Source organism: Hemicordylus capensis, chromosome 2 (genome assembly GCF_027244095.1).
Source record: "Hemicordylus capensis ecotype Gifberg chromosome 2, rHemCap1.1.pri, whole genome shotgun sequence".
NCBI classification, from domain to species: domain Eukaryota; kingdom Metazoa; phylum Chordata; class Lepidosauria; order Squamata; family Cordylidae; genus Hemicordylus; species Hemicordylus capensis.
The window spans coordinates 240,284,687-240,295,643 of record NC_069658.1 but is presented as its reverse complement, the minus strand read 5'-3'; the positions used below and the strand labels follow the sequence as shown (position 1 = coordinate 240,295,643).

The following is a 10,957-nucleotide window of genomic DNA, read 5'->3' as shown; positions in this document are numbered from 1 at the left end:
TTTTGCCTCTCTGCCATGCACGTCTCTCTAGCTTTAACCCTCAGATGCTATCTTGATAGAATGCCATCATAGGGGGTGCAAACTCCCGAAGAGAAAAGCAGTGCTGGCACTTGCAGGTGTACATACTGAAACTCCAGGATTATAATGTTGATTTTCTGATTTTTCCTCTTCGTGCACCTTTAACATGTGCCAGAGATGTATAAATTCAACAGGTGCAAATTTCCCTGCAATGGGAGTCACAGTGCTGGACTTTTCCTGTTGGATTCCTGCCTGCCACGTACTTCCCCCTGGTTCTGCCCTGAGGATCACTCCAACGGTCACCCCAACAAAGGTAAAGTGTGCTGTCAAGTCAGTTTGGACTCCTAGTGCCCACAGAGCCCTATAGTTGTCTTTGGTAGGATACAGGAGGGGTTTACCATTGCCTCCTCCTGCAGAGTGTGAGATGATGCCTTTCAGCATCTTCCTATATCGCTGCTGCCCAATATAGTACCAGCGGAGAGTCAAACTGGCAACCTTCTACTTGCTAGTCAAGCATTTCCCCACTGCACCACTTTCTCATCCCAATGGATGCCCTTTAATCCTCTTTCTGCAGGGGCGTAACTATAATAGGGCAAGGGGAGACAGTTGTCTGGAGGCCCACTGCCTTGGGGGCCCGTCACATGACTGACTCGCCCAGCCACACACCCGCCCGGGCTTCCTTCAGTTGTATTCATCCTCCGAAATTGATGTGAGTGTTAAGACCTGGAGCTACCAGAACACCATGGGGCTATTCTCACGATCAGCAAAAATCGGGCTAGGAGAGCCTAGCCCGATTTTTGCTGATCGTGTAAACCACAGGGCTCGTAGGCAAGCCCGGTGGTTTACAAGCGGGTCACCCGCTTCTATTGCCCTTGCCTTAGCCCTGGTTCGCGGAGCGAGCACTTCGCAAACCTGGGCTATGTGATCGTGAGTAGCCGCAGCGCGGCTCTGTGCCATGGCTACTTGCGAGTAGACCCCCGGAGAGGAGGCGAAAAGCCGCCTCCCGGCTCCGGGGATCTCCCCAGTATGCCCCGCGTGCTCGCGCAGGGCATACTGGAGCTTCCAGGGGCCACACGGCCCCCGAGCTCCCCAGCCCCTGCCCCTCCGTGACGGAGCCAGCAACCATGTGGGTGGCCGATCCAGCCGCCCAGGGCTCCCTCCCTGCATGTGTGCGGGTAGAGCAGGCTTAGCCCGCTCTCCCTGCTCACGGTTCTAAACCAGGTCTCACTGATCATGAGACCCGGCTCCATGTCTTTCTCTAGTACCATTCAATGATTTGCATCGTCCACAATTTACAAAACCTTGTTAAAAATAATTTAGGATGATGTTATATTGTGGCACATAGGCTAGATATAGATATAGATATAGATAAATTTTACTATGCTTTTTGTTTCCACTATTCAGCCTCATTTAAGATTTCTTTACTTCATGATTTGAGCTTCAGTGAGGGGTGGGAGTCCATTTTACAATCTTGTCTCTGAGCCCGCTACGACCTTGCTACGCCCCTGCCTTTTCGTCCTTACTGTTGAAGTGCTCAGTGTGGGGAAAGGAGAGGAAGATCCTGCTACTGCCACACAATGCACTGGGTCCCGGAGGACCAAAAATCTTAGTGTCCTCTCCAAGGGAACAGTTGCCTCCATTTGCCTGTTGGAGGACTGCCCGAAAACCATTGTATTGAATTGTATTGTGTTGTGCTGTGCTTATCCCAGAGAAGCCTTAAGAAATGTATCCGTCCTCTTCCTTTCCACTTAGAGAGAAAATGGAGGCATCTCTTTCTCTCCCTACTTATTCATTATATAACTGATGGATTGGATATGTCTTTCCTCAGTGGTGGAGCCTGACTGCCAACGGCCTGTGTGTGGCGGCGGCCCCCTGACCCCGCCACCCATGTCTGACATCAGATGTAGGGGCTAGCCTTGGCCCTGCATCTGACGTCAGATGCGGGGGGCATGGTCTGGCTCCTGTTGGAGTTTAGCTCCCGAAGGGGCCGCATGGCCCCTTTGGGAGCTAAATTAAGGGTGGCACTGCTTTCTGGCGCTGAAGGGTGCTGCGCGGCCCCTTCAGGAGTTACTTAGGCTAATGCTGCATTTGCAGCGCAGCCAGGAGCGGCTCTTCCCTGCAGGTGTGTTGAGGGGTGTGTTGGGGCCACGAGGCGCAGCCCCTGATTGGGCCCGGCCCGGGTTCTTTGAACCCGTTGGTCCAATGGTGGCTCTGCCCATGTCTTTCCTAATCCAGATGTACTTCAGTAAGCTAATTTAGTTTCGGGTCTACAGTTATCTCCATGTGTGTTCCTTAAATCCGGGGTGTAGCTAGGGGAGAGGGGGCCCATGTTTATCCCTCTCTCTGGCGGCCCCCCAGCGTGAGGGAGACAATGAAGAAAATAGGGAGGGAGGGAGCTGGAGGGCTCTCAGGAGGTGGGGGCCTGTGTTCTTTGAACCCTTTTGCTCAATTATAGCTATGCCACTGCCTTAAATAGCTGCAACAACTAAACTCTGCACTCTGTAACTGGAGTGGTAGCTTCCTTGGGGCTTTGCTAAATAACCACAAACCTCAACAGAAGTGAACTAGGATTAATGCCCCTGCCAGCAGGGCTGCAGACAAAGGGAACGCTGGAGGAGTAATTCCTCACTTCATTTCTTTGAGGTAACAGGGAAAGACACTTTGAGAGGAGAAAAAACCCTTTTGCAGGCACAGACAGCCCAGCACTTTTTAAGAGGGTGGGAGGGTGGTGGGTGAGGAAAGAGAAAGACTGTTTAAAAGCTGGGGAGAAGAAAAAGGCTTGAGGGAGATGAAAGTAGCACTTTGGAGTAGGAGTTCAGTCAAATGAGGAGGAAAGGACCCCAATGCTTAGAGGGGAAATCTGCCCCCTTGCCCATCCACCTCTGCCTGGGTTGATGACATAGTCTGAGAGGGCTTGCAGCCACCGCCTCCGTAGGAGCATGGCAGGGCCGTCTTTAGAGAGCCCTGACAAGGTGCGGGGACTGGGGGAAATGAGCCAGTGCAGGGCCCTCTTCCAGTTAATTCTAATGGGGGTTAGAAGAGCGGGACCTGAGGCAGTTGCCCTGCTTGCCATGCCCGAAGGACAGCCCTGGAGCATGACCCAGGAAGGGAATGCTGAGCACTGGCCTGCCAAATTTCATCACTTCAGGCAGTCATACCATCCACCACTTCACACAGCAGGGGGGTTTGGAACTGCCCTGATTGCCCCCCCACACACACACACACTTGTGCTCATTGTGGATCTGTGGCCACACTACTTTGTAGACAAAGCAGCACTGCAGTCAGTTTTGCTAGCAGTGGCTGTTTCCTCTCCCACTCAGCCGCTGCCTAGTGCCTGGAGCCTTGCAGCAGCTTCATCCTTTCCCAATAAAAATATAGATACATATACACATAAACCTCTTAAGGCACCACTGCCACGAGCACAATGCAGTCAAGGATGCCTGACAGTCCCTCAGGAAGCATCTTGTCCCTGTGAGAAGCCACTGAGACAGGGGCATAGCGTAGCTATAATTGAGCAAAAGGGTTCAAACAACACGGGGCCCCAGCTCCTGAGGGCCCTCCAGCTCTACCAATCCCTATTTTCTTCATTATCTCCCTCACTCTGGGGGGCTGCCAGAGAGAGGGATGAAAACAGGCCCCCTCTCCCCTAGCTACGCCCCTGAGATTTGGGGTCCTGAACACATTGTGCGGCGGGGAGGGCGCAATCTCATCCTCTTTCCCCACACTTTGTGCACCCTGATGTTGAAGCCGAAAACCAGATTATGGGGCATTCGCTTGGGGTGAGGATCTGGAGTGGGTGCCACCAACTCACCTCAGGATAGAAGTAGGGGGAAGTAGATGACAGGCAGGAATTCAACAGGCACAGTCCATCATGGTGCTCCCGTGTAGGGAAGCTGCATCTGTTGCATTTCTACCTGTCACATAGATGCTAAAGACGCATGGACCCTGGTGCTGGGGGCGGGAATTTCAATCCAGCGCAATAGTGAGAGTTCACACACGCCCTTTCCAGAAGGGAGCAATTTCCCTCTTGTGAAGAGGAAAGTAGGAAGCCCCCCCCCCCCTTGGACTCCCTGCTGAGATGCCAGCTCAGAGTTAAGGCGAGAGAGACGTGAATCCTAGAGAGGGCCGAAGGCAACAGTGAGTCTCCTCCGGGCTCGCCTCTTTCCCTGGGAAGGTGGACTCTGACCGGGACTCGGTGCGTCTCTTCGGAGGGGAGTCCCGAGGGAGGGAGGTGGATGAAGACCGAGGCATCAAGGGAGGAGGGGGGGGCTGGAACCCCGCCAAGGGGAGAGCAAAGCCCAGGAGGTGAGTGGGGTGGAAGGTGCGGGGGGGGGGGGGAGGAGGAGGAAAGGAAGTCACCCCAGCAGTCCCCCGCCCCATTGCAGCTCAACGGGAGGTGGTCTCTGTGGGGCTGACCCCACTGCAGCTCCTCCCAAGCCAAGGGAAACTTTTTTTCCTGCTTTCTGCAAAAGAAGGAGGTTTTGAGGGGACTGAAGGCAGTTTTCAACCTCCTTGTCAGAAATAGCCTTGCAGTGCCCTCATGTGAAAGAGAGACAGTGGTCGCTGAAGGAGGAGGAGGAGGGAAGGGGGGAAGCAGATCTGGCTGGAGTATTGAGAGGAAAGTGGGGGGGCGGGGAGGAAGGCTGTTCTGGGCAGCAGGGAACAAAAAGACAGCTTTTGGGGGGAGGAAGCACTACATTGGTCTGTGACTTGCAAAGAAAGGAACCTCCTTCCATTCTCCAGGTGCCCTTTGGATGTTTGGCTCCTTTCCTATAGGGGAAAGTCCCTGTCAGGAGCTCAAATAAACCCTTTTCCTTAGTGAAATGCCTCCACCACTTGGGGGTGTCCTGTTTCAAGCACAGAACAAAGATTTTGCTTTCCAATACTTAGTGGCTTCGCATTCATCCATTCGAGCAGTTCCTGCTGCAAGGACCAATCTGTGGATAAAACAATTTTGGCCTTCTTGGAGGCTGCCTTTGGAGCAAGGAATTGGAGATGGAAATGCAAGACTCAGAGACCATCAAGGCTGGAGGCAGTGAGGAATTCTGGAAAAGGAGTCTGCTGGAAATCCTGCATGGGGACACGCTCCCTTCAGATGCACAGCGCCAGCGCTTCAGGCAGTTCCGCTACCAGGAGGTTGAGGGGCCCCGACAGGTTTGCAGCCGATTCCACCATCTTTGCCACCAGTGGCTCAAACCAGAGCAGCACAAAAAAAACCAGATCATGGACTTTGTGATCCTGGAGCAGTTTCTGACCATCCTGCCCCCGGAGATGAAGAGCTGGGTGAGGGAATGTGGAGCAGAGACGAGTTCCCAGGCGGTGGCCTTGGCAGAAGGTTTCCTCCTGAGCCAGGCAGAGGCCAAGAAGCAGGAAGAACAGCAGGTGAGAGAGCTGGTGAACGATCAAATGAATTCTCTTCATTATGTATATTAAAAATTGTTATCTCAGCTTTCTGTGAAAGCTCAAGGTGTCACTAATATCAGAAAGAAGTAAAACTAATTAATGGTTAAGTCTGCTTACTGAAATAGAGAGTAATATAAGCAAGGAGAAATTTCCTTAATTTAGCCATATATCTCTTAGCACTGTTGCAGGTGGAAGTATCCTAACCCTCCTCCTTCCACTGACCCTCCGCTGCCATTGCCTCCCCATTCTCTGCCTAGGATTTCTGTTGGTGTTTCAGGTGCAGGGGCAGCTCGCAAAAGCATTTGCTGCTGATTCCGAGGCAGAGAAGGCTCTATTAGATGATGCCAGACGGAAGCTGCTTCATGGGGGGACCTCCCAGGAGGATCATGCAGATGCCACCTCACTGGGTAAGGAATCATGGATCACACTTCAGCTGGATCTCCCTCCCTCCCTTGCTGTGAATTATTGTAAGGTGCAGAATAACCCTCTTTGCTGTATGGAAAGAATCTATATTTGGATGAGATGTCATTGCCATGAGTAGGTGACACTTCAGTACAAGGAATTGTATGTAGCATATACTTTGTCCCTTAAACCTATAACTCAGTGGGGAGTTAGAGTGGGAGTATCTTCCTCATGTGTTAAGATTTTTTTTAAAGTCTGTCTTTAAAAAAACAAAATTACCTTCCCTACCAAAAAAAGAAGAAAGCATTAAAGCATTTTTACCACTATCTGCTTTTCCAGTTTATTTAATTGGGGTAACTCTTAGTCAACTTTCAAAAATATATATTCTATCTTTAAAAAAAAAGCAAAATTCCCTTTTATTTCAGATATGCCATGCAGGTTCCAGATTGTGTTTTTTTTTCAATGGCACTATACCAGCATCCAATACTTAATTAAAAAAAATCTTCTTTAAAAATGAATTCTTATTATATAAGCTTCCAAAAGTTCTGTATGGCAGAGAGTTGGTGTTTTCTACTGTACAACCTCCTTGTTCTGTGATGCTCAGGACAGGACCCACCCATCCCACAATAGTTTCTTCATTTTATTTTAAGAAACTAAAAATAATTTATTTCATTTTTTAAAAATATGTGCAATCCATCGAAAGTGTTTCTAGAACAGGTTACAAAATGTTTTACTGTTTTTATTATACCTAAATGTGAAGCAAAAGTAAAAATACAATTTCATAAATAGATATAATTGTAAAATACCCGTCTTTAAGTGTGCTTCCATATGTATGGGGTGTGTGTTGCTTATATAATGGCACAGGCACATAATAATGCTCATGTGTGCACACTGCCTTGATCTTGCCGCCCAGAACAAAATTCATTCCACTCGCTGATGAAAAGAATTAGAGGGAAGACTGGGCCGGAGTGTGTGCACTGTGCAGAGGTGCTCTTCTTAGGACCGCCGGGCCTCTGAATGCTCCCCTCCCCATGATGATCATTGATGTCCAGGGCCGATTAATGTTTTCTGAAGTGTGCAAGATGTGTGGGTGAAGGGCCAAGCTACACCTGGTGTAAAAGGGTGACACAGCTTGTAGCTCTGAGGCTCGGCTGTTACCAAGGAATGATGAGTGGGACCTCTACTCTGTGTAGTGTAAAGATTTATAGCTGCTCTGCCCTTGTTCCCCCACCATTTTTTTAAATCACCGGGGCCTGAACCAACTCTTGGCCCTGCTCACACTTCTAGTCGACCTTTCAGATGCAATCAGGGCAGACCCTGCTCTAAGGGGACAAGACATGCTTGCTGCCACAAGACCAGCTCTCTCCCTGTTTGTCTCTATTCTATCCTATACCAAGCCTGAGATCTCTTTAGAGTCCACAGTTGATGTGCTGGGCACCTCTGGCAGTGGTCAGTCAGCCTGACCACTGAGCAGGGATTTTAATAGTAGTTGCCCTGCAGGCTTGATGGGAAGGGCAGCATGTGGGGAAGGAGACTGGGAAGTGATTTTTGCTCCTCTCCTCACGAAAGCGCTCTTCACTGCCAGAACTGTGTCCTTGAGGGCTACACAGTACAGACAAAGATGTCCATGAGAGGAGTGCTCTTGCAGGGAAGGGACAAAAGCATTCATCACTTCTTGATCTCACTCCCCGTGTGCTGCTCTGCCCATTAAGCCTGCGGGTCAGTTATGCTGAAGACTCCCTGCTTGGACACAACTCTGATCCCATGGATGTGTCACTGCCTGTCATGCCATCCAGCAAGTTAAAAAATGTACATGTCCAAGTCAGCACCTCTAGTTCTGCCCAGGTGTCATTGGAAGTGGGGTGATCCTTTTCCTCCCTCTTGAACGATTGATCTTGAAGATATTGGGATGAGCGATCTGGACAGTCATCCGTCAGGGACGCAGGAGCAATTTCATGCAGTGAGCAAGGAGTTGAATGAGAGGAACTCAAATGTCCCAACTGTAACCTTTTAGGGCTCTACAATAAATCATCCTCTGATTTCTTTTGTCTCTCTTAGTTCATGGAACACCACTGGAGGGGTCGACAAGGTTGTGGCTCCCGTGTATTGATGGAAAAAGAGATTCTACACAAGCAGATCAGGTAGAAGATGGCCTTGGTGCCTAGAATAATGTTGCTTCTCTGGAATCTGCCCACTAGGAAGGCTGTGAGGGCAGCTGAATCCTACCAGAGGACCCTTAGCGGCTTCATCTTAATTCTCCCCAGAGATTTGCTTACAGGGGTGGGGGGTGGGGATTAGAGAGGACTGTTTTCTTAGCTGTGAGTCAGAAATGTTCTTGTTGCAGGGTGCCGTGTCCTTTGAGGAGGTGGCTGTGCGTTTCACTGAGGAGGAGTGGGCCCTTCTGCAGGCAGACCAAAGAGCCCTGCACAGAGCAGTCATGGAGGAGAATAGGCAGAATGTGGCCTCTCTGGGTAAGGCTCCCTCTTTCTCCAGAAATTGCTGCTGCTTCTTTCTTTATTGGGACTCAACCTTCCTTTTTGGTGTGTTCTTATGGCCGGATTGTGGGGCCTCTTTGCTGCGTGGGGGAACACTTATCCAGCATCCTGTGGTTGTTGGAACCACATTAAACAGTGTTAGGCTTGGATATCAGGGGCTTCTTCCTGGTTTAGAACAGAAGAACACCCCTGCTGGATCAGGCCCAAGGCCCATCTAGTCCAGCATTCTCTTTCACACAGTGGCCCTCCAGATGATACTGGAAGTCTACAGGCAGGAGTTGAGGGCATGGCCTCTCTGCTGTTGTTACACCCCTGCAACTGGTACTCAGAGGCATCCTGCCTTTGAGGCAGGAGGTGGCCTACAGTATAGCCCTCCGATTAGTAGCCGTTGATAGACCTCACCTCCATGAAGTTATCCAAACCCCTCTTCGAGCCATCCAGGTTGTTGGCTGTCACCACATCTTGTGGCAGAGAATTCCACAAGGTGATAATGCGTTGGGTGCATAATTACTTCCATTTGCTTGTCCTAAATTATTTTTGCACGGTCTCACCCATTTTGCTGCTGTTTTGTCGTGCAATCCCTCATATATTTTTTGCCTTGTCCTAAATTACCTGGCAATCAATTTCATGAGATGATCTATGTTTCTAGTGTTATGTGAGAGGGAGAAGAATTTCTCTCTATCCACTTTTTCCACACCATGCTTGATTTTATAGACCTCTATCAGGTCTCCCCGCAGTCATCTTTTTTCTCAGCTAAATAGCAACAGGTGTTGAAGCCTTGCCTCATAAGGAAGGTGCTCTAGGCCCCTGATCATCTTGGTTGCCCTCTTCTGTACCTTCTCCAGTTCTACAATGTCCTTTTTTAGATGTGGTGACCAGAATTGTATGCAGTACTCCAAGTGTGGCCACATCATAGTTTTGTATAAGGGTATTCTAATATTAGCAGCTTTATTTTCAATCCTCTTCGTAATGATCCCTAGCATGCAATTGGCCTTTTTCACAGCTGCCGCACATTGACTGGACACTTTCAACAAGAGGTCCACCACAAACCAAAGATCCCTCCCCTGGTCAGTCACCGACAGCTTAGGTCCAATCAACATATACTTGAAGTTGGGGTTTTTTGTCCCAGTGTGCATCATTTTGCACTTGCCAACACTGAACCACATTTGCCAATTTTTGTTGCCCACTCACTCTATTAGTAGAGATCCTTTTGGAGCTCCTCACAATCTGTTTTGGATTTCAATACCCAAAAGAGTTTGTTATCATCTGCAAATCTGGTGACCTCGCTGCTTACCCCTACTTCTAGATCATTTATGAATAAATTAAAAAGCACCGGTCCCGGTTCAGACTACTGGGGCACCCAACTTCTTACTTCCCTCCATTGTGAAAACTCTCCATTTATGCCTACCCTCAGTTTCCTGTCCTTCAACCAGTTAGCAATCCACACATGGACTTGTCCCCTTATCCTATGACTACTAAGTTTCCTCAGGAGTCTTTGATGAGGAACTTTGTCAAAAGCTTTTTGGGAGTCCAGGTATACTATGTCAACGGGATCACCTTGATCCACACACTTGCTGACTCTCTCAAAGAACTCCAAAAGGTTGGTGAGGCAAGATTGACCTTTTCAAAAGCCATGCTGGTTCTCTCCCAGTAGGGCCTGTTCTTCTATGTGCTTTACAATTTTATCCTTGAGAATATTTTCCATCAGTTTGCCTGGAACAGACATTAAGCTAACCGGCCTGTAATTTCCCGGATCGCCCCTGGATCCCTTTTTGAAAGTCGGTGTTTCATTTGCTACATTCCAGTCCTCCGGTACAGAGCCTGATTGCAAGAATAAGTTATATATTTTAGCAAGGAGGTCAGCAGTTTCTCATTTGAGTTCTTTGAGGACACTTGGATGGATGCTATCTGACCCTGGCGGTTTGCTAGTTTTCAGTTTTTCCAGACAGTTTAGAACATCATCCCTGGGGATGATGTGGAATATTTGTATACAACTCTACAACAGGCCCTGCTGGGAGAAAACCAGCATGGCTTCTGCAAAGGGAAATTGACATAATAAAATCCCAGTGTTTGTCTTGGGAGGATGTGGAATATTCTGAGAAAGTGCTTCTCTTCCCTGGGTTTCAGCTCTGCTGATTTCTTCTCCAAGACTGGTTTTCCGAACGGAATTACAAGCCCAGCTGGGAAAACAGCAGCTTCATTCAAGCATCGAACTCATGCTTTCTGGTTTATGCCATACAGCATAATCGACTGGTTTGGGGGATGGGACTCTCTGCTAGGTTGCACCCATGTTTGGGACGAGTGCTTTGCAGCTGATGGGATGGAGACAAGCAAGATGGACAGGCTACAGCCAAACCATGCTCTCAAGAGAGGCTTTTGACATGGAGAATGGGCCGGGACGGTTGTGTCTATTAGCTGTGATGAGCTCCTTTGGGTATCTCTTGGACATCCATAACAATGACTTGCTGCATGTTCTTCCTCTGTGCTAATGGTTGTCAGTCCTGTTGACTTAACATCCACCTAATGGCGCAGCGGGCAAATGACTTGATTAGCAAGCCATTTCACATTTTTATGTGAAATGTCAGTTCTAACCTGCCCCTCTGTTTCATTAGCATTCATTAGCCCTCCAATTAGTAGCC

The 10,957-nt window shown here is 49.1% G+C and overlaps 1 protein-coding gene across 1 annotated transcript in view; it reads left to right on the top strand.

The window, feature by feature from the left end:
* Window positions 1-4,365: 4,365 nt before the first annotated feature.
* The window catches only part of LOC128347583 (zinc finger protein 493-like), a 28,913-nt gene continuing 22,321 nt past the window's right edge, over window positions 4,366-10,957 (top strand). The window contains exons 1-4 of the mRNA XM_053302535.1: window positions 4,366-5,400; window positions 5,699-5,828; window positions 7,882-7,964; window positions 8,168-8,294. Coding sequence (XP_053158510.1) covers window positions 5,014-5,400; window positions 5,699-5,828; window positions 7,882-7,964; window positions 8,168-8,294 — 727 coding nt within the window. The 5' untranslated portion in view covers window positions 4,366-5,013. The remainder of the gene's footprint in view (window positions 5,401-5,698; window positions 5,829-7,881; window positions 7,965-8,167; window positions 8,295-10,957) is intronic.